General features: G+C 36.7%; 1 protein-coding gene across 3 annotated transcripts in view; it reads left to right on the top strand.

The window, feature by feature from the left end:
* Window positions 1–24,967, top strand: part of GrlHz (Gustatory receptor-like Holozoa) — a 253,757-nt gene that overhangs the window by 94,916 nt on the left and 133,874 nt on the right. For all 3 annotated transcript variants that reach the window (XM_090401540.1, XM_090401539.1, XM_090401538.1), the window contains exon 4: window positions 13,846–14,025. In XM_090401540.1, the coding sequence (XP_090257666.1) occupies window positions 13,846–14,025 (180 nt within the window). The remainder of the gene's footprint in view (window positions 1–13,845; window positions 14,026–24,967) is intronic.

The raw sequence follows: 24,967 nt of genomic DNA on the forward strand, positions 1-24,967 counted from the left end.
ATTTCTGGTCGAATATCATCTACTCCTACTGCCTTTCCACATTTCACACCTTTGATGGCTTTTTCTACATCAAGTATGGATATGTATTCCTGACTCTAAGCCTATTGACTGTTTTTTTACCACTGAGCTATCACTGCTTGTTCCATTTAGCAATTTTTCGAAGTAATTACTCTTACTTCAAGGATATCTTTTTCTCCATTTCATGTCACCTTTATCATCTCTAACTCCTTTTACAGCACTCTTTCCTCCATATCAAGCTTCTTTAACAACCTCCAGAATATTTTGCCACCTTCTTGATATTTATTTTCTATGTTCTTGCCAAAGTCCTCCCATGACTTTTGTTGTTTAGCTAATTTTACACGGTGTTTAGCTTTCTTACATCTGTCTTTGTGTTCTCTAAGAGCACAAGCTGACTTATTTGCCAGGAACTTTTGATATGCTTTCTTCTTTTCCTTCATTGCAGCTTTAACTTCCTGTGTCCACCATGGAGATCTGATTTTTTTTTATCCTTACAGATAACCACACCACATGCCTCTCTGGCTGAATCAATTAGTGCTTTCTTCTGGGCTTGCCACTGAATCTCCAAAGTTTGGTTCCTGTTCTCAAACTCTTTCATTTTTTCTTCAATAATCTTTGTGTATTTTAGTCAACAGTTCACATCTGAGAGCTGCCCAACTTTTATTTGCTTTACAACTTTCTTACATTATTCTTTTCAATATGAAATTCAGTTTTATCCTGCTCAAGACTAAATAGTGATCACTTCCAATTTCAAATCCTCTGTACACTCTGGTGTCCTGCACCAGGGAGAAACATCACTATCAACAATAACATAGTCAGTGAGACTTTTCTTATTCCTTGCCTCTTCTCTCCATGTGAATTTGTGCACATTTTTATGTTGGAACATGGTGTTAGTAATAATCAGTCCATGTCCTGAGCAGGTATTTGCCATTATTATTAGCTTACTCTCTTCTGCATATTTTCTCAAAATATTTTTGCATGTCTGATAATCATTTCATACTCTGCTATTTAGATCCCCAACAAGGACCAACTTTTCCTTTTTCATTGTGTCAGTTACTTTCTCAAAAAATTCATCCACTTCTACCTTAGTAGAACCTTCTGTTGGACCATAGGCACAAATTAGTCTCATTTTCCCAGTTCCCCATTGTGATATTTGCCCACATCACTCTACTTGAGACTGCCTGCCATTCAAGAAGATTAGCTTCATATGTAGTGTTGAATACTATGGCTACTCCTTCTTTTCCTTGATTGTCATTGCCTGAATATAACATTTTGTATTAATTGCTTAGAAAGATCTCACCAGTTTTTGTCTTTTTTGTTTCAGTCACCCCTATTATGTCGATCTGATACTTATCTAATTCCTCAGCTAGCTTCATTTCTTTGACATTCAGACTTATGTTGATAGTACCAATCTTTAACTTTGGTGATGTTGAGTTGGAATGTGTTTTCAGATTTGTTCCAGTAGCTGACTTTTCGCTGTTCGCTCTGGTTCCCTGGTGAAAACAACTGGAGCCTTTTTTAACCGGGTGACGCTCCAGCTGGCATGAAATTTTGTCATGTTGTACCATCATTTTGTATTTTGGTTTAAGCCAATAAGAATACAATTTGGCAAACTAAATCCCAAATTGCCAGCCCATACTGGGTCTCATACTGGGTGATGAAAATCTGATGCTTAACGATTCCGCCGTGGTCATGGATGTTTGTGAATTTTTGTGGAAATATTAATGGTGGTGGTGGTGAGCGGTAGATGCTGTTGGTGTAGTTGCGGTTAGTTGTACTTGATGGATTGAGTGGTGGAGACAGAGAGTTGTAGAGTAAGCCCTCCCTCGATGATTCTTTGGACTCCCTGGAGGTGTCAAGTAAAAATAATAATACAAAAAAAAAATACATAAATCAATAAAAAAAAAAAGATTTTTAAAGCAATATTTTATTCATGAGTGGAACGCCAAAGAAACCCATGGAATATACTTATACTAAATGACCATGCAACTGATATTAAGATTTAGAAGCATATCTTTGTTGTTATATAAGGCTCATATGGCAGAGTTCTTTTTGAATTATGTTGAAAATTAACCTCATATTTCAGTCATGATGAGACTTGCATTTCAAGGCAAGGAGTTCCAAAAATTAAAATATAAAAATCATTTTAAAATATTGAATGGGGTGTCTGCTGTAATATTAATTAGTGCAAAGTTTTGCACTCGATTGCAGAAGTATAATGCTGTGTGAATCTTTTCTATTTAATGTACTCTGTCAATACTCTAACATCCCAGGCTACAAGATCATCTACAACTAGTGCCGTAAACATTGATCCACATACAATCCTCCAGTGAAGTAAGGACAACCTTATGTTCAGCCACCAAAACAGTCTTGCTTTATCTTGCACCTAAAACTTCCTTTAAAAATCCTTGACACCATCCAGAGGCATGTAGTTAGGCTCATAGATGATCCCTCTCTTACAGACTCACTTCAATCTATCTCACAAGCACAGTGTTTCAGCACCGTGTTATTCTACTGGTAGTTCCATGGTTCACTGCTCCAGTGAACTAGCAGCCATCATTCCTTCACTTTTTGTTGCACCTGTTAATGCAAGAGCTGCAGCTTCCCAGCACCCCTTAACTGTGCAACTGCAAATACACCAAACTAACTTCTGTTCATCTTCTTTTATCCTATCCACTTTGTCCTCTGGAACAGCCTTCCTCAAGAAGTATTCTCAAACAACTTGCAACTCTTCAAAAAACATCCATAAACTTCTGTCTGTTCTGTCTCAGTCCTCATGTGCACTCTCACACATGGCACTGATGTACCTACAAGTCCCTCAACCTCTCATGGGATCATTAAAAAATAAAAAAAAACATTAATGAAACTGCTCCATTTGGTGATTGATAACACACAGAGATCCAGTTCCAGGACATATTACATACAGTTAAGTGTGGAGAAGGTTGGCTGTAGTCATGGCCAAAGCAACTAAGACTGTAAGGCTAGTATATTATGTCTAACTGTATGCATTTTCTGGCTGGTTTACCTGTTTTTCCAGACGAACAACATAATTATCCAAGAGGAAAATCCATACCAACTTCATATGAGACCAGCTAACTTACCTTTAGTGAAAAGCACTTATAAATAAAAATCACTCTCATCCTAGACAAGATTGAAACCTCTGTCTTTTCACCAAAGGACAGATTCTGTGTCATTCTTGAGACTGCACTACAGAGGCACTGTATGAGTTTTGAAGACTATATAGGACATTGGTGCTGATTAAGATGACACTTACGAGTACAGATAAATAGATGTTATACCACTGTACTCATCTTTGATAAAGTCACACCAGGACTACTATGTGTAAATTTGATCACTTGGTTTCCATTTTTGTAAGGACACTTATGGTGGACATTTAATGTAATGAAAACAGCACAAAAAATGAATTAAATAACTGTTTAATGTTTCCAGTATTATTTAGTCTCAGTCACAGAGACATAACTTTGGGGAACACAATGTAAATTATAATGAACAAAAGAAACACAAAGGAAAGTGACTTGCTAAGAAGGGTGGCCACAAGTTGGGATGTCTAAGAATTATCGTTTTCTGTATTTTGTGAAGTTTATATAACCATACTTGTTTATTTAAGATTCTCAAAAGGCCTTACACATTTGAACTTGCTATGATGAAGCATAATGGTTTTTTCCCATTTCATTCTTTGTTTTGGTTTCAAGGCATGCCCACTAGATCTCACTGCCCATATCATTGCTGTTATAGATATATTTTTTTATCTTCTTCCAAGCAGATGTTGGCTAATCTTACAATCTACCCAAATAGGCTAACTTGTCACAGCAAGGAACCCTATACATCAGAATCTGAGAGATTGGTTTTTAAAGAAATGGATAAGGCAGTTAGTTTTCAAAAGGATCTTCAAGCCCCACTTGAAACTGGCTTTGCTAGTTGACCTGCTATTCCAGTTCATAGTTGTTTTGATGAAACTGCACTACACTGCACTCTACAACCATAAATTCTGAACTTCTAACTATTGTTCAGTGGAGTTCTGATACCTTCATTGTTAATTTCATTGCTAGCAAAACTGCTAAACTCAATCCTGTCTTATTTCCTGCAAAAAGAACCTTTGTCTTCTGGTCTTACTTTTGAGAACACCCACATCTCTGGACAAGATGATATTTCTCTTCTCAGAATAACTAAAACCTCCAATTTTTCTTGGCATAAATATATAACAAGTATCATTTTCTCGGCATCTAAGAAATTAGGTTTTCAGCTCAAGGTGTGACTTTATTTCTGAAGAGCTATTAGCTGTATACATATCAGCAAATCCATCCAATCACTGAATATTGTTTTCACATTTGGAACAAGATCTCCCTTAAGAGTTTCCTAAAGATCCTTCATTTAATACAATAAACAGATTGATTAATGACATGTCTCTCACTTATTCACTCCATGTGCACTCTCAAGATATTCAATTTCTGATACTTGTACTTTCTAAAAGAATATTTCCAAGATCACTGTTTATCAGAATTGTTATTCCCCCCCCCCATCTGTTAAAATGTGCATTTACCTTTTGATCCCTCACCAATACCATTTAGCATAGCTTCTGCTCGTCCATGATTACACTTCTCTCACATTCACATGGCATGGTTAACATCACCAAATATAAAGCTAATCTTCTAGCATCATTCTTCTCCTCCCTCTACTGCATAGATGACTAAAGGAAATATTTCATTATACCAAGAACAGCTGATAACATCTCTCCTGTCTTTTTTGAATAGCTGAGATATCAACAGAACTTGAACTCAAAAGTTGTGGAGGTCAAAACTTGTGCTTTCAAATTGATATCCATTCTGTATCATCTCTACAAACTTTCATACTTATCCAGTATCTATCTTAAAGTATAGAAGCAAGCTTATATGCAACCCATTCCAATAAAGAGAAATAAAAGTCAGTCATCGGGCTGTTGTCTTATTGTCCTTATTTCAGTCTTTTGTAAAACAGTGGAGATCATCAACAGCCAACTTCTGCACTACTTGGAGTTCCCACCAGTTACTTAGGGTTCACCAGATAGATCCTGCCACTCCAGCTCAACTGCAATATGTTAACTGACATTACTCAAATCTGGACAATAGCCATGAAATGATTTGGAGAAATTCAGATGTTTGTTCTTGACATTTTTAGATCATTTGATCAGGTCTGGCTTGGAGACCTGCTTAGTAAACTTGTAGGTCCCACAAAGATAATTTCTTAGGTTTGACTTTTCAGTAATTTATTATAATGTTCAGTACAGTGGGAATTGACTATACTGTCTTATTTGCCTTCCATCCTTTGTAATTGGGTGGTCTGCTCCATTTCCTCTCTTCCAATTTTCCTATGCTGAGGTACCTGTGGGCTCTGTACTTTTGTGCACTATCTTTTTTCAGTGCCTAAATTACTCTTTATTGACTTGAAATTCTATCCATAGTTTTGTTGATGACAGAACATTCCATTCTTTCTTGTGCAAATGTGCAATAATTCCAACTGTCCAGATCTTCCACAACAAGTATCCTAAATACTGGTCTTTTTGCCATTCTTCGGTAAGGTCAGAACAACCATCATATTCTTTCATTCTTTTTGCACTCACCAAGCTCAACTGCCTAACATCTCCTGCTCCCCCCCCCCCCCATGCTCCCTGGCTTATAGCACCACCCCATTAAATATCCTGTCCTACCCATCTCTATCTCACACTATGTACTTTCAAAATCATTAGTGCCATTGCTCTCCAAATCCTCCACTCTGAGAGGATATAACTCATCACTTATCATGAACAGTACCCCGCCACCATGTTTGTCTTTCCTATCCTGTCGAAAAATGCTATACCCTTCTTCTTTTGTTCCCGTTAGTATATCATCTTCCATCAACCATGTCTCAGAGATCCCAATAATCTTTGGACAGGCTGATGCTATCAGTGCCATCAATTAATCTCCTTTATTCTGAATACTCTTGGCATTAGTATAAAGAATAAAAATGTCACTATTTCTATACCTATCATTCTCCAGACTTCACTGGATACAGCATTACTTGATGTTTTTGCCCTTCTCCCAAGCACCTATTCCCACAAGAGGCCTCCCCCTGCTACCATCCCCCCCTGATAATTCTAGTTTCTCTGCATTGACACGCTGACTCATTCAGAGAACAGCATTCTCTCCAGATGCCTGTGTCCTTCCTCATTCAAATGCAAGCTGTCTTTTATCTTATGATGAAACGTCATGATGTTTCAAACCAAACCTATTACACTCTACCTTTATATTTTCATTCACATTCTGCTTGTTTTCCTCACTCTCGGTCATGTTTCTCATCTCTCTTGATCGATATTCACCTTTTTCTGATGTAATGCTGCTAAGATCTGTTATGCTAATTTCTAAATCACAAAGTTCTTTCCATTTTCTACATTTTCCACAGACATACACTCCCCAATGTCTCACCTGCTACATTTCTAACTGTCTGGATGCATAGTATGCTGTGCAAAATGTAGTCCTTAAGTGGGAGCAGACTTGTTGATAAATCATTGGTAAACTGAGTTGCAGCTACCACCATTATTTAAACAGTGCACAAAGAATACTACAAACTATAATGAAATATTATGTTTAAGTACAAATTCCCAACTGCAAACTACCCACAGATGTATGTTCTATCTTGCTTAGATTCCCTGTAATTTAAAGTAAAGTCTGTAATAAATAATAACAAAAATTTACCTTTTTTTCACTGCTACCTCTTAACATTCTCGACTATAACCCTCACCCTCTGGCATTTTTATTCATTTTTTTACCTGGTCCGGAAACTACTCTTGAAGCCAAACAGGTAACTTTTTCAAGCCACTTCAGACCTCCAATACCGTATAATGAAGTTCATCTCCCGCTTAAAGACAATTGTAAACACCCATGGCCACAGTGGGATTTCAACCCACAGCCTTATGTAGATTCTCCATAGATTGAGATTGAAAATGCAGTTGATGTTTCATGTTCTTCTTCTTATCTTCATAGTTCTTGTGTTTTTATTACTTATTTTTCATATTAAATTTGTCATAATAACTATTCAATTTCTTGAAGAATCCTGAAGATTTTTACTGGATTTATTTATGAGTATACCATCATCTACATAAAGCAGAGAGCTGAGTTGAATACATTTGACCCTTTAACAACACAGGGGTTAGGGACGCTGACCTCCTGCATCGTTTGAAAATCCACACATAACTTTGACTCCCCAAAAAGCTTACTGTTGACTGGAAGACTTACCGATAACATAAACAGTTGATTAACACATATTTTGTATGTTATGTGTATTATATACCGTATTCTTACAATAAAGTGAGGGAATAGAAAATGTTATTAAGAAAATCATAAAGAAGAGAAAATACATTTACAGTACTGTACTGTATTTATCGATACCATAAGTTTACATCATCTGTTTAAAAGATCAATCGTCTATCTGTCAGTACCTACATCAGTATTGTCTTATATGTTATTAAGAAAATCATAAAGAAGAGAAAATACATTTACAGTACTGTACTGTATTTATCGATACCATAAGTTTACATTATCTGTTTAAAAGATCAATCATCTATCTGTCAGTACCTACATCAGTATTGTCTTATATGTTATTAAGAAAATCATAAAGAAGAGAAAATACATTTACAGTACTGTACTGTATTTATCGATACCATAAGTTTACATCATCTGTTTAAAAGATCAATCATCTATCTGTCAGTACCTACATCAGTATTGTCTTATATGATACAAAACACTGCAGATGTTATACATATTATTAACACTAGACATCAAAAATGAAAGCATAATGTGAAAAAGTAATTCATATTTATTTACAAGTATAGCAATTCAAGCAATCATATTGTGAAGTAGCAATATGATTGCTTAATAGGAGCCTAGTGTTATCGATACGATTGCTTCATGGTAGCCTAGCCTATTCACTAATGAATTAATTGTTATAATTTTTTAAATTTTATGCTAATTAATTAATCAAAAGTTCGACTAATTAATTAATAACAGTTAATTTTATGCAGTTATGATTTAATACAACTTTACGTTTGTTTACATTTCTCTCGAATGTGAATGCCACCATGTATGGTCTGTAAATGTTTGTGTGTGTGTAACTTTTGTTAAATTTTAACTTTTTATAATAGATTTGTGTATATTTTATGGTAGTAAAAGATAAAATAGACTAATGTCTACATATATTGTATGCATTCATGGCATAATTAATTTTTTGATATTTCTAGGCTACGTGGTTCACTGTGAGTTTTCTCAAATCATTGCAAATCTCAAAAAAAAAAATTTCCAATATATTTATCAAAAAAAATCCACTTATAAGTGGACCCACACAGTTCAAACCCATGTTGTTCAAAGGCCAACTTATTTCCAATTTTGATAAATTGGAAATAAGTTGATAATTATTTAAAATTGATTAAAATTGATATCATTTTGTTTAATGCCACGTCTTGATGTGATCCATACAAATGATGAATGAGGAGATAATGTACATCCTTGTTGCACACCTGATTTTAGATCAAACACACAGGAAGATATCTACATAAGTCATTGTAATATAACATAAATTACTGATATTGTATATGTACATATAGATGTAAAAACATAAATGTAAATATGAATATTGATACAAAATTGGAAATTATAAATGTAAATCAATACTTGGAAGCTATATCATGTAATATATGCATTGGAGCATGTAAGAATTAATTTCCTTCTGGTAGGGTTACTATTGGAAGGAAAATGCACACACACACACACACACACACACACACACACACACACACACACACACACACACACACACACACACAGATATCTATATAAACAGTTCATGTCATCATCCAACTCAATGGTATGGTATTCTAAATACACATGCATACAGAGCTAAGGCTATTTGTTCTAATGATGTAGCTCTTACTTAGAGCCTAAATATCTTTATCACACTTTCTTGGTCAATGGTTACAGCTCCTACAAAACAGATAAAATACTACATGACCATTCTACTTTTTCCTCCTCAGACACACAAGAATAAAACATTACTATTCCATATATCCAAGGTACTTCAGAAAAGATAGCCAAAGTACTAACAAAATATGACCTTCACACCACATGTTAAAGTAGCAACTCTGATATGCCTCTCCTAAGGAAAAACTTCATCCTCTAGCATATCCTGGAATGTATGAAGTTCCCTGTGATTTAGCCTACTAGATTTCTTATCCAAGACTGCTTTCTTGGATAGATTTCTTATCTATCTGCCTTGGATAAGAAATAGATTTGCTACCATTATTATGGCAAGCATGGATTGACAGACCATGCTTTGGATACTTCTTTTTTTTATAACATTAGAGGGTGCTTAATTAGGACCTAATTAGATCTTTTGTTCATTACAATTTGAATTGCTTCACTTACTCACTGTTCCACGTAAGCTGTAACATGTTTTGCTCTGAAGTTGCTGGTTTGAAATTCAGCAAAATATAAGCCAGTTAATGACATGCCTATCAGACTAAGCATTTTGAAAAATTTTTTTTTCTCTAACTTTATCATATGTCTTTTTCCAGCTCTACAAAACTTTGTAGATCTCTAAAAGGTTTGTGATAATAATGCATTTAGGTTAAACCTAGATTGTTCTTCCCCAAGTTCCTCTACACTAAATACATAAATCTTATCTTATCACTCAGTAAGGAAATTCTTTATTAATTCTCACATTCAATTTTAGTTCTCTTTTATATAGACAGTATTATGAGAACTCCAATCATCTGGAATTTGACTGTTTTTCTTTTTTTTTTTTTACCAGGCTTTCTCAGTTATGAAGTGTAACCAGTGTAAAACTCTCAGTATTTGAATATGTATTAAAGTAGGAAAATGAAGTAGGAAAAAAAACCATATTTTATGGCTTTTTTTCCTACTTCATCGATTGATGTATACTCCTGATTACTAAAGCACCTCCTAATTCTCATATTCTTGCATTACAATAAAACTTGAGCTTTTTGCTGCAGAATGTAGCACTTCTTTTGTAATCATGTATGTATACTAAAAAGTATAAATATTATGGCTTATTTATGAGGGAGTATCATCATCATCTTCTTCTTCCTTATACCCTCTTTTACCTTGCGGTGTCGAGGTCCATTGATCATCGGACCTCACTCTGTTTACAGGATAAGGTGGTCAGCCTTATGCCCCGGTGTATCCTATGGCCTGTAGTGTTGAGTTCTCAAGGCCAGTTTGCCTGCTTTGCGGGATGAAAAACCCCAGAATAAACTGGAGAAAAAACCCTGCTGTCCACGCCCAAGACTGGCTAACTTGGCTATGGCTGAGGAAGATCCTTCAGCTCCTCACGTCACCGACGGGAATCAAACCTAGGACACTCCTTCCCCAGGCATATGGTTGCGAAGCGCATAGCCACTAGGCTAACCACGCAGACCGAGGGAGTATCCAAAAATTATTATTTTTGGAATTTTTTTTAAAAAATTTATTAACGTTTTTTATTATTATTATTATTACGGGCAACTCCAAGGAGTCCTTAGGCTCATCGAGGGAGACCCTAAACATCATGTCAACAACTATTCAGCTTCCACACAGTATCTATCATATCTTGCCTTGAACCCACTCACAGTCATGGCACCCACAACAGACTCTGGCAACTTATTCCACTCATTCACCACTCTCCATGCAAAAATCCTAGTTCTAACACCTTTGCTAACCACACTCTTGCTCAGTTTCCATGGATGGTCCCTAGTCCTCCCACCACCAGACCTGTTCTGAAAAATATCCTCTGAATTAATCTTATAGAAACCCTTCAGTAATTTGAATGTCTCAATCATATCACCCCTCTTCCGCCTATCAACCAATGTCTGCAATCCACAAATCTTCAACCTGTTTTCATAAGGTTTATTTCATAGACCTGCTATCATCTTGGTTACTTGCCTCTGAATCCTCTTTACCTCCTCCCCATCAAGAAGAAACCCTAGCGCCCAGATCTGGGCACAGTAGTCAAGATGTGTGGGGGTCTTATCAAGGCCCAATACAGAGGAACAATAACTTGCTTGTCTCTGTTCGTCAGCGTATTCTTCAGTAACCAAGTGATTTGATGAGCTGAATTAGCCACTTTTGCAATGTGCCCCTAAACTTCAACTCCCTATCCGCCAACACCCCCAAATCCCTGGCTTCGTCAATCTCCTGGAATACAGTTCCACCAATGTGGTATACTGCTGCTAATCTTTTCACCCCAAAATGCAATAAACCTTACACTTTGCCACATCCAGTCTCCATAGTCCAGTCCCCCAATCTATCCAAACCATCTTGCAAAATTTTGATATCATGTGCATTCACTATTCCTCTATCCAACTTTGCATCATCAGCAAACAAATGAATAGCTCCTCTCAGATCCTTTCCGATATCATTAATGAACAAATTAAATAGTAGTAGTCCAAGAACAGAACCCTGTGCACACCACTAGTCACAGGCCATCTTTTGGACTCTACTCCTGAATAAACTACTCTCTGATATCTCTCCATCAACCACTCTCCTATCCATCTCACCAGCCCTATATCCATCCCCATATGCTGCAGTTCGCTGATTAGAATTCCATGTGGTAGCCTGTCAAACGCCTTAGCAAGATCCAGTAGTATGACTGTAAACCCATTACCCTTATCCAGCTCAGCCGTCACTGTGTTATAAAACGTGAGCAAGTTAGTGAGGCATGATCTACCCTTCACAAAACCATGCTATTCCCCATACAGTATCCCGTTATCATCTATCCATTCCTGTATTCTTCTCTTGACTACTTTCTCCAAAACCTTGACAACAACTCTTGATATGCTAATCGGTCGATAATTTGCAACAGCAGTCTTGGAACCTCCCTTATGCAGTGGTACACTATTTTCCCCTCTTTCCACCCCCTCGGGACTAACCCAGACCCGAGACTCAAATTAAACAAAATGGTCAAGGGCACTGACAATTCTTTTGCTGCTTCATGTTAGACCCGAGCTGGTATACCATCCAAACCCACAGATGTATTCACATTAAGGTTTTGTAATATACCTCCATTTCATTCACCTCAATTTCCATATAACCTGTTGGATCTTTCATTCCTACAATATCACCACCTGAATGATATACTCTTGCAAAGTACTCACTCAGTAATTCCACTATATCAACTAATTCAGTTACCTCCCTACCATCGGCATTCCTTAAAATCGTTCTGTCGTATACATTGTTTCTTTTACTTGAAGCATATTGAAAAAACTGTTTGGGATTCTCTTTAGCTTGCTTGGCTAATTTCCTTTCATAATCAGCTTTTGCTTTCCTTACCACACTCGTTACCTTTCTGGCCTGTGCTTTATACTGTTCGTGCGCCTGCAGGTCGCCTTTCTCCTTAAATTCCCTCCGCAGTTGCTTCTTTTTTTGCAGCTCAAGCTTAATGCTGTTATTCTTCCATTTAACCCCTACTTGATTTACTATCTGGACTCTAGGTATACAGTCAGCCATTATCTCCTTCAAACCGTCCTTTACCACTTCCCATGCACTATCAACCTCCAGCCCTTGCAGTTTTACATGCCATGGCACTGAACCAAGCAATCTCTTGAGCTTGTCATACTCACCAGCCTGGTACTTCCACATGTACCCTTTTTTAATTGAAAATTCCACACCTTTGGCCACTTCCCAGGTCAAAACCTTATGGTCACTCTCACCAATTGGTGGTAAAGTGGTCATTCATTACAGTCAAATTCTCAGATGCAATTACTAGGTCAAGCACTCTAGAACCCCTAGTATATTCCATTAAATGCTGGTCGTTACACTTAATAACTGCATAAAATTCAATTCCTTCCTCCCATGTGTCCTCTCCTCCTTCCAATCAATGTTACCATAGTTGAAATCCCCCATAATAATTACCCTCCTTCCAGTCATTGCATCTATTTGTCTATGCATACCATCTATTCCATCACCTGGTCTGTCCCATGCCAACTGTATATTTTGTTCTGCTTGTCTCAATCTCACACCAAATAGCTTCAAATGTGCTCTCTTCACTATCCTGCAGTTCAACTTCAATTCTCCTTGGTTGCAGTTCATCAGCTATCATCAATAACACTCCTCTCCCCATTTTTTTCTCTCTGTCCTTCCTGAACACATCTGGAACTCACTGACACTTTGGACAAGATTATAATACTATATTCTATTCTGCTTCAACATACTCTCCATGTTAGTCAATGCACCTGTCCCAACTTTTTTTCCACTGCTGGAAGCAGTTCTGTAACTGTTCAACTGGAATACTGTTTATGGCCTTCAGCGACTTTTCTTTCACTTCATCCATATCAACAAATCACTGTCCTTTCATGGTTTTCTTTATCTGTGTGAATAAAGAAAAGTCACATGGAGAGAGATTGTGTGAGTAGGGAGGATGAGGAACAACCACCATGCTCTTTTTTGTCAAGAACTTTTGGACATTGGGTTAGGGTATTGTCGTGGTGCAGCAACTAATTTCCTCTACTCCATATTTCTGGCTGTTTTTGTTTGCACACTATCATGCAGTCTTCTCAAAATATTGAGATAAAAATGTTTGTTCACTGTCTGTCCAGGTGGAACAAATTCTTTGTGTACAATTCCATTCACATAAAAAAAATCAACATTCTTGATTCTTGACATTTGATCGAATGTGACATGCATTCTTGGGGTATAGGTGAATTTGCATATTTCCATTGGCTTGGTGCTTCATACCTCATAATATGATATTAGATTCTGAATTAAATATAAAGACTAATTCTTTTTTTTTTTTTTTTTTTTTTTCCAGTTAGGATGGAGACCATTTCTAAATGTGAGCCGTCCAGAAAATTCAGGATTAGGTGCTCGTATACTCAATATTCTATACACTTTTATTGCCGTAGCCTTAATTATCCTTGGTTACATTCTTCAGTTAGCAGCATGTTTTCGAAGGAATGGCTTAATTTCATATGAAAGATATTCTAAAGATGTAAGTCAGCTTTATATTTTGTTATATTAATCCTTGATAAAACTGTCTTTAGTTGAATTCATTGTAAAAAATATGTTTGCATCTTAATCTGACCTAAAATTAAATAGTATTTTTGAAAGAGCTCGTTTTTATAACCACTCATGGATATAATGAAAAATGGTGCGGTAGTCAAAAACTGTCTGCAGATATAAAATTATCAACACACATACATCGTTTTTTAAATGCTCTCATCGAAGTCAAATTTTTGATATGTATCTTCATGGGTGTTTACAGCACTCTGATGATAGTACTCTGTATTATGAAAAGTGTGCATTGCTAAAATTTCAGAAATGTTGAAATCATACCTGGAAATAAATTTGTAAAAAATAAGTTTCTTTTCCTTACTCACCTAAAGTACCCACATCAAAAAATTAGGTTTAATCCTATAGTACATTTTGTACTTTGGATAGGCAAAGTATTTTATCATTTTTCAGAATATTTTTTACATAATCAGAAATCCTGTAATATGATATGAAATAATAAAATCTTTAGTTTATCCACAATACTTATATACTATAGGATTACAACCATAAAGATAAACATAAAATTTTTTTCAAGCTACTTCAGACCTTCATTAAGTGGAGTGGTGTTTTCACAACACCACTATGAAAGCAGGCTATTTTCATAGCCTGTTTCCTGAAAATCATCTACCATCTAAAGACAATTGGTAACATCCATGTCTATGGCAGTATTCGAACAAACGAACACACACACAGCCTGTTTACTCAATACCACTTGGCCAACTGGGCTGGCAATTTTGCTTTGTTTGGATTTATAGCCAAAGCAGCTAAGGCTATGGGACCAGTGTATGTGTAATATATTATGTTGCATGTGTTCTTCTGGATGGTTTATTTTATTATTATTATTATTATTATTATTATTTGGTAACTTCCATGGAGTCAACAGACTCATTGTTGGAGGCCCCACTCAACCAGCAGCATGTCTATCATAATGAGCTTTGAAGTTATTTATACTACCTGCACTCACAGTGTACCCAGGCAATGCATTCCACTCACTAACAACTCTCCACGTAAAAAATCTGCTCTTCACTCCCTTCTTCACCACATCTCTGTACAAGTTTTCTGATCCTTAAGACATTCTCCTTAATTAATTCCCATCCTGTATCACCTTAGCAAGTATATATTCAACCCATCCCGAAGAAAGGAGATAAAAGTCAGCCATCAAACTCTTGACCTATTGCCTCACATCAGTTTTATGGAAAATAGTGGAAAGTCATTAACAGTCAACTCCTCCACCACCTCAAAGTCCTCCAGTTAGTCACTGACTTAATATGGATTCCTTCACTCTTAGTCCACAGCACGTCTTGCCATCACCCATCATGGACACAAGCTACAGAAAGGTTTGATGAAACTCATATGATCGCTACTCTAGATATTTCCTAGGCATTTGATCAAGCTTAACCAAAAAAAAAAAAAACTACTTTCAAACCAAACCATTTTATGGTCTACCATCCACCTGTTGCAATTAGATTGCTAATTTCATGTCTGGTCATTTACTATGAGTCATGGTAGATGGCTTCCTTTCTTTAGATTTCCCTACAAATTTTGGAATTTCCCCAGAGCTCTATACTTCCCCCCCCCCACACTTTCTCCTATTTATAAATGACCTTCTGTCACTAACCTGAAATTCTGTCTGTAGTTTTGCTGGTAACAGTACTTTCCATACTACTTTTTCATTTTGATATACCTCGTAGTGCTCGTATATCTACAATCTACTCTGATTTGTTTACCATATTTCATTGGGGGTGAGGACAACCTTGTCTACTTCAGTGGCACCAAACATGGTCTTTTCTTTATTTCATACAAGAATATAAGCACATCACATCAATAGCCCTCTTCTGTCTCCAAGGAAACTGTCTTCTTCCACTCAAGATGTGATATTCCTCCTGTACATCTAATACTGCAGAAATAATCCAGATTGTTCTTTACATACAGGGTAGTATAATCAAAGCCTCTCTCAAAATGCTTGATGCAAGAGTCTTTATCTGACCACAAATGAAAGGTCGCATATCAGTACTGATTGTGAATCAGAGGGCAAGAATAAAGAAGAAATTTGTTGACACATTTTTTGAATAGTTAAAGATTGTGGTCTTTGGGCAAGATAGAATGAGGGAGCTGTTCCGGAGAACAGGTAGATGAAAGAGGAAGAAGAGAGGTTGCTTCTTCGGTAAGTTTGAGGATGAGTGGTAAATGGCTGTTAACCAGAAGCTGCTCTTGTTCTTGGATGACATTGGCCAGATCAGCCAAGCATTGACGATGAAAATACCCGTACAGGAAGCATAAAGCAGAAATTGAATATATCTGATAGAGAAAGAGAGAGAGGGATCGTGTGATTCAGTGATAGAGCGGGTTCACCAGTTAATCTTATTTGCCTTTTTTTGAATAGCTTCAAACAGTGCTAGTAAAATTTTGGGTACAAAATCCCAAACATGTGAGTAGTATAATTTCCTAATCTCACATCATTTATCCTCATTAAAAATAAGGATAAGTGATGTGGTATCAGGAAATTATATAAGATTATGTTTGCATAATGAGAAGATGTTAATTTAAAGCATTTGTTGTGGATGATCTTGATGCTTCAAATGATTGGGCACTACAAAGTTGGGCACTTCTCAAATGAGAGGGAAGAATGAGCATACAATCATCAGCATAACCATTGCTAATTCTGAATTTTAGTGGAACCTGTGGCATAGTAATTAAATAATAAAGTAACATGTAAAAACCACAGTGAAATCTTTAATTAGTAAAAAGACATATTTCGTACTAAAATTAATAGTACATCTTCAGTGTCTGTAACAGTAATAGGAATGGAATACAGGCAAACATTTGGTGGATCACCTATTAAAATACAATTGTTGCCATGTGCTAGGAAATAATAGAAATAACAAATTTAATCTATTAAGACAAATGATTTTTTACATAAGATAAAAGTCTCCCAGATCTTTGAGAGAGACATACAGTCATCTATTTAAATTCGGTCGGTGTAAGATAGTTTCCTAACTTTCTTTGAATAAGTGTTCATATTTAAATCTGCATCTGTGGAGGAGAACTGCTTTATCCCACTGGACACTATGAGTAGAGTCAATACTATGCTGCGCCAGACTAGACTTCAGAGGTTTGTTATAATCAATATAATATTGATGTTCTTTTAATTTTTTTTCCAAAGAACGGCCAGTTTGTCCAAAATAAGAGACATCGCATTTGCAAGGTATTTGGTAAATGCCAGCCAAAGATAGTGAAGACAGTTTATCCTTTGTAGAAGGTAATAAAGAAGAAATTTTGTCGATAGGAATATATGCTGGAGTCAGTTGATACTTTATCAGAATTCTACCTATAGGTTCTGAGATTCCTGGAATGTACGGAATAGAAACTCTGCAGACTGTTGAAGAAAGTGTAGGTGTTGGAACATAAGAGTCAAGTATCTGTTGGATTTGATTGGAGTTGTAATCATTTGATTCCATTAACTTTTTAATGATGGAAAGTTCTTGCTCTATGAATGCCAACTTTTTCGGACATGGTGCGCAGACTTTTTGTGAATGTATCTGCCAGTAAAAGTGGGTTTTCGAAAGACGCTTGTCGATAAGGTACCAGAAGATGTTCTAGTAAGAAGGATGTCCAAAAATGGTAAAGTACCAGAGTTTTCTTTTTCCATAGTGAATTGGATGCGTGGGTGAAAGTTATTTATCTGTTGTAGAAAAGTGGAAAGTTCATCTTCAGTGTGTGGCCAAACAGCAAAAACATCATCGATGTAATGGTACCGAAGAGATGGATGAGGTTGAATGGATGAGAACATAGTATCTTCGAATTGTTTCAAATAGCAGTTTGCCAAAGGTGGAGACAGAGGGCTACCCATGGCAGTACCTTCAATTTGTTTGTAGATTTTGTTTTTCCAACTGAAATAACCTGAGTGGATGACATATTTGAATATCCTTGCGATATCTGAAGGGTAATCTTCATATAATGAATTGACTGTGTCGGTTAATGGGATATTGATGAACAGAGAAATGATGTCCAAACTGACTAATATTTCAGAATCTGGAATTTTTACATCCTTGATTTTTTCAAGAAAATCTGTTGAGTTTTTTATATAGGATCTGGAATGACCAGTGAGCGCACTTAAGGAACGTGATAATACTTTTGCAATCCGATAAGTTGGAGAGTCAGTGCAATTTACGATAGGTTGTACAGGACAGCCTTCTTTATGGATTTTTGGGAGTCCATAAAGACGAGGAGTTCTTCCAAAGTAGGTGCGTATTTTATCCACGTAGTTCGGATCCCAACTTATGCAATTTATTTAGCTGTTTATTTTCCGAATTAGTAGGATTACGTGTTTTCTCTCGTGGTGTCTTCTAATAGGCTGGATACTTCTGTAATTATGAATAAAACTGACTATGACACAAAAGTATCCAGCCTATTTGAAGACACCACGACCTACCTATTCCTATTAGAATTACTAATTCCTATTAGTAGGAATTAGTAATCCTACTAATTTGGAAATTAAACAGCTAAATAAATTACTTGATGAGGTTATGTTGGGATCCGAACTACATGGATAAAATACGCACCTACTTTGGAAGAACTCCTCGTCTTTATGAACTCCCAAAAATCCATAAAGAAGGCTGTCCTGTATGACCTATCGTAAATTGCATTGACTCTCCAATTTATTGGATTGCAAACGTATTATCACGTTCCTTAAGTGCTCTCACTGGTCATACCAGATCCTATATAAAAAACTCAACAGATTTTCTTGAAAAAATCAAGGATGTAAAAATTACAGATTCTGAAATATTAGTCAGTTTGGACATCATTTCTCTGTTCACCAATATCCCATTAACCGACACAGTCAATTCAATATATGAAGATTACCCTCCAGATATCGCAAGGATATTCGAATATGTCATCCACTCAGGTTATTTCAGTTGGAAAAACAAAATCTACAAACAAATTGAAGGTACTCTCCACCTTTGGCAAACTACTATTTGAAACAATTCGAAGATACTATGTTCTCATCCATCTCTTTGGTACCATTACATCGATGATGTTTTTGCTGTTTGGCCACACACTGAAGATGAACTTTTCACTTTTCTACAACAGATAAATAACCTTCACCCACGCATCCAATTCACTGTGGAAAAATAAAACTCTGGTACCTTATCGACAAGCATCTTTCGAAAACCCACTTTTACTGGCGGATACATTCACAAAAAGAGTGCGCACCACGTCTCAAAAATTTGGCATTCTTAAATCTGTAATTCATAGAGCACATAAAGTTTGCTCTTCCCCAATAATCTTACAACAAGAACTTTCCATCATTAAAAAGTTAATGGAATCAAATGATTACAACTCCAATCAAATCCAACAGATACTTGACTCTTATTACACCATGTCTCAAAAATTTGGCATTCTTAAATCTGTAATTCATAGAGCACATAAAGTTTGCTCTTCCCCAATAATCTTACAACAAGAATTTTCCATCATTAAAAAGTTAATGGAATCAAATGATTACAACTCCAATCAAATCCAACAGATACTTGACTCTTATGTTCCAACACCTACAGTTTCTTCAACAGTCCGCAGAGTTTCTATTCCGTACATTCCAGGAATCTCAGAACCTATAGATAGAATTCTGAAAAAGTATCAACTGATTCCAACATATATTCCTATCAACAAAATTTCTTCTTTATTTCCTTTGTAGAAGGTAATAAAGAAGAAATTTTGTTGATAGGAATATATGTTGGAATCAGTTGATACTTCTTCTGTCTTCTCTATCTTTGGCTGGCATTTATCAAATACCTTGCGAATGCAATGTCTCTTATTTTGGACAAACTGGCCGTTCTGTGGAAAAAAGAATAAAAGAACATCAATATTATATTGATTATAACAAACCTCTGAAGTCTGGTCTGGCGCAGCATAGTATTGACTCTACTCATAGTGTCCAGTGGGATAAAGCAGTTCTCCTCCACAGATGCAGATTTAAATATGAACACTTATTCAAAGAAAGTTAGGAAACTATCTTACACCGACCGAATTTAAATAGATGACTGTATGTCTCTCTCAAAGATCTGGGAGACTTTTATCTTATGTAAAAAACCATTTATCTTAATAGATTAAATTTGTTATTTCTATTATTTCCTAGCACGCGGTAACAATTGTATTTTAATAGGTGATCCACCGAACATTTGCCTGTATTCCATTCCTATTACTGTTACAGACACTGAAAATGTACTATTAATTTTAGTACGAAATATCTGTCTTTTTACTAATTAAAGATTTCACTGTGGTTTTTACGTGTTACTTTATTATTTAATAACCATTGATAAGATTTGAAGCTAGTGAGAACAGGTCATTTATATGCCGCAGGAAGAAAATGAAAGTACAGAGGTACTCCCCGCATTGATGGGGAAGTCTGGTTAATAGGTGATCCATCTCTTACAGACTCACTCCAGCCACTTTCTCATAGGCATTCTACTTCTTTGTTATGCCTCCTTACAGGTACCTTCATGGATGCAGTTCTTTCTGCTGAACTGCTTCTCACCATTCCCTCCACCCTTCCTTAAACTGGTAACGATTCAAGCATCTGCTGTTTTCTGCCTGTTTACAGTGCAACTCCAATCATACCAAATAAACTTCTCTTCTTCCTGTTTCATTCCATGTACCTTTTTGCTTTGGAATAGCATTGCCACACAGGTTTCCCTAAGGAATACAACCTCCAGTTGTTCAAAAAAATGTATCAACAGGTTTTGAAAGCCAAACGGTTATTTTTCTGGCATCCTTAATAATAATTAAAGGGATACAAATCCCTTGTTATTCAACTGCCAGTAAGCAAAACTCTAAGATTGAGAACTACGAATCTATGAGTTTCATATATACCGAAAAACTATCAGCGAATCCAAGTATAAATGACCACTTGGTAGTACAACACCAAGGCAACTCGAAGCAAAGGTGGAGCAAGCTCCCTCAGATTCGTAGTTCTCGATCTTAGAGTTTTGCTTACTGGCAGTTGAACAACAAGGGATTTTTATCCCCATAATTATTATTAAGGATGCCAGAAAAATAGCTGTTTGGCTTTCAGTTTATGTTATAATATACAAACACACCTTTATGGCATTCGTATAGTAAAGGTATGTAAGTTCTTTTCACTTAAACCTTATCTTCCAGGTCTACCTACTCACTGATGAGACCTCAAAAAAGGTTGAAACCGGTCTGGGTAGTGACCTCTCCTCATAATGTAATTACAGTATTACATCCCCTAGGGGCTGTTTTTACATTATGAGAAAATATTAGGGATAGTCAGGGAGCTTGCTCCACCTTTGCTTCGAGTTGCCTTGGTGTTGTACTACCAAGTGGTCATTTACACTTGGATTCGCCGATAGTTTTTCGGTATATATATGAAACTCATAGATTCGTAGTTCTCGATCTTAGAGTTTTGCTTACTGGCAGTTGAACAACAAGGGATTTGTATCCCCTTAATTAGTATCAACAGGTTTCTTCTTTTTTTCTTGAGTTAGCCGGTCTCATACAGAAGTAGGGTTTTTTTCACCCGGAATCTCGGGTTTTTTCATCCCCCAGAACAGGAAAATTGGCTCTGTGAACATACATGGATTACAATCATGAATACGTCTCAGCCAGATGCTGGTCCTGAGTCCGGATAAAATTGGTTGGGGGTTGGGGAAAGCAGTGGTGAACTACCCTATAAAAATCTCACCAGGAATACTTTGTGGGCAATGCCTACAAAGTCACCTATGGTCAGAAATGACTGAAAGGAAGAATCAGAGAGATACAACAATGACAGGCTATAGGTTTTGCAACCTTTTGTGTGTAAAACTGATATATATAAAAGTTACATGATAGGGTTTCACCTTGGAAGTGACTCAGGTTCTGTGGAATTCTAATAACTGCATAGAACCAATGGTGCTTTTACACAGATTTTGATGCACCACCTTATCTTTCCATCAGCAGTAATTACAGAACACAACATAGATTGCTACTCCCACCTCCATGCACATGATTGTCCTTATTCTCAATGTTATTCATTCTCACTCTTCACTGAGTATGTTACTCAGTGAAGAATGAGATGCATCTTCAAATATTTGAAAGATGCATGCTCAGATTGATTTTTACTGTTTTTCGTATTCTTATTATTTATTTTTTCCTTGGAATGGTTCTCACATGATGGAAATGTTCTCTTACTGGGGCACATCATAAAAAAAAAAAAAGAATTGGAAAAGAAATTGGAACTTACAAGATTTTACTTCCATGTTTCATCCCCAGAATAGGATCTCTGGCTTCTGTTCCCCTTTCTTCCCACATGCAGTGTGGATGATAGCCCTGCCAGGCATGTTCAATGCACCATTATCAGTATTCAACTAGGAGAAGTTTCTTCTCCATTTGAAGGTAGCAGTAAAACAGCTTGCTGTGGCTTGCCACCAGATAGTGCTCAGGACTGAACACAATGGTAACATATACAGGGTGTTCGGGATAAATTTTACATATTTATAATTAATTATATTTTTCCGTAAGTTACATGTATTAACACACACTTCTCTTCATTTAAAAGTTTGGACCCTTCTTCATTCATATACAAGATGTCAGAAAGGATGGATAGCTGGAACCCACCTGAATCATGGAAGAGAATAACTTGTATCATGATGATTCGTGCCCGCCATCAAAATAAGGATATTACGACTGCTGCCCAATGCTCCCTGAATACAGTAAAAACAATCAGGCATGAACTAGAGACTTGCAATGGTGACTACGAGGATGTAGCAAGAAGAAAGATCCCTAGCAGACGATCTGATTGCGTTCGTACAGCAGAATTCCTCGCAAATCTGCAGGAACAGGTGTTGAAGAACCCTGGCATTGGAATTCGGGCTTTGTTCGTGGAGTTGCTAACTGTAGTCAAGCCCTGGATAACAAGGGTAGCCAATGGTAGGCCGTATGTATGGCAGCAGGATTCGGCCCCTTGCCACACCTCTGGGAAAAGTCAAAAATGGTTGTCTGAAATTTTCTACGACTTCACCAGTCCAAATGTTTGGCCTCCAAACTCCCCAGACCTTAACCCCATGGATTATTTTGTATGGGGCGCAGTTGAAAAAGACACCAATCGCACTTCCAGTAATACAAAAGCCCAGTTAATGGATAAAATTAAAACAGTTTTTGCGGCCCTTCCCAGGGAGACTGTAGCATCAGCTTGTTCGAGGTTCCGAAGCAGAATTGAAGCTGTGATCGATGCTAATGGTGGTTATTTTGAGTAAATCTTGTTGATAGTATTGTAATTAACTCTGCCTGTAATGTTTTTTTGTCAATTCATTAAATTTAATAGATACAAAGAAGATTTTCTTTTTCCTTACGAAACTGTCAAATTTATCCCGAACACCCTGTATGTTGAAGGCTTCCTGATCAGCTGGTGAATAATCCTGCTGCTGCTTACTCTGCCAGGTTATTGCACCTGAAGGGAGACCAACTTAGTGGTATGTAGAGGGCACTGTTCGAGGCTGCTGCTGCACTTGGACTGGAGTCTGTGCACTCTCTGTGTGGGAATTATGTACACAAGTCTCTCATTCCAGCTGCATGCCACTGCTCTGTACATTTCCTGAATCAATAATTCTAACAAAAGACAATCATGCAAATACTAGCATTTTAACTGTAGAGACAAATTATCTCCCATAAAAATATCAAAAAAAAATTCAAGAACAATATGAAAAATAGAACAAAAAATTGGAAAAAATAATAAAAATATATCCCCCATCCAAAATTTCTTCCAATAAAAAACACTTTCACATCCATTCCACCAACATTCAAGGCATCAATACAAACATCAGTGATGTAAACCAGTACTTACAGACACTAAAAATATGATATCCTCTTTCCAACAGAACCCCATTTGGCATCCTCCATGACATCCCACCTCAATTGTCCCAACAACTACATCTTACATAATTTATCCAGCCTGGAATCCCTGCTTTTCAATCTGCTCTGGCTGAAGATTTCCCTTACCTCACTTTATAGCCTTTATTTGCTACTTTACTGCTCTGCTAAGGACATTTAATTCTAATAATCATGATGCCCTTTTTGACTGCTTATCACTAAAAGTTGATTTTTCATACAAACTAACTTTAACATCCCTCACACAAATGACTCCCTCCTACTCCAACCTTATAGATCATTCTGGAAGGGAAGATAAAACCTTTGCCATCAGTCATGACCTATCACAAATAGTTAATCTACCAACCAGAATGCCAAACAATTCACATCATTTCACTCTATATCTTAAATAGCTTTTGCCTCCAATACAGTGAAGCTGTCTGCTTTCTCCCCTTGGCAACTCTGGTCACAATCATATTCAAGTCTGCTTCTCTATACCTCTCCACTCTACATTGCAAAACCTTGACCCATATCCAAAGCCCTGGTTCTTAAAAAAAAAAAAAAAAAAAGTGCCTCTGCAGTCTATGATAAATATGCAGCATACTTAGAATACTGATTTCCAAAGAATGAAAAGAATGAAATACAATAAACTTGTTTCTTTCTCAAACTGGCAGTCAAGCCTTCTGGTCCCTCACTAAAGCTGTTGGACATAATTTCTGCTCTTCACTGTTCCCACCTCTCTTGAATCCTGATGGTACCATGGTAACCTCACCCAAGGAAAAGGCAAACCTCTCGGTACCAGTTTTTACCTCCAATTCTCGCTTGGACAACCGAGGCAAATTTCCTCATTCACTGTCAGAAACTGCCAACTGCATGCTATCTCTGAACTTTTGCTAGAGAGAGAGACATCAGGAAAACGCTGATTAATCTCAATACTAATGAGGCTCCTGGACCAGATGGTATTCCTTCAGTTGTGCTCCAGACTATAATAGTTTAATAGCGTATATCTCCTATATATG

The sequence above is a fragment of the Typopeltis vanoorti genome, chromosome 12 (genome assembly GCF_054136105.1).
Source record: "Typopeltis vanoorti isolate ZY-2024b chromosome 12, IOZ_Tvanoo_1.0, whole genome shotgun sequence".
NCBI lineage: Eukaryota > Metazoa > Arthropoda > Arachnida > Uropygi > Thelyphonidae > Typopeltis > Typopeltis vanoorti.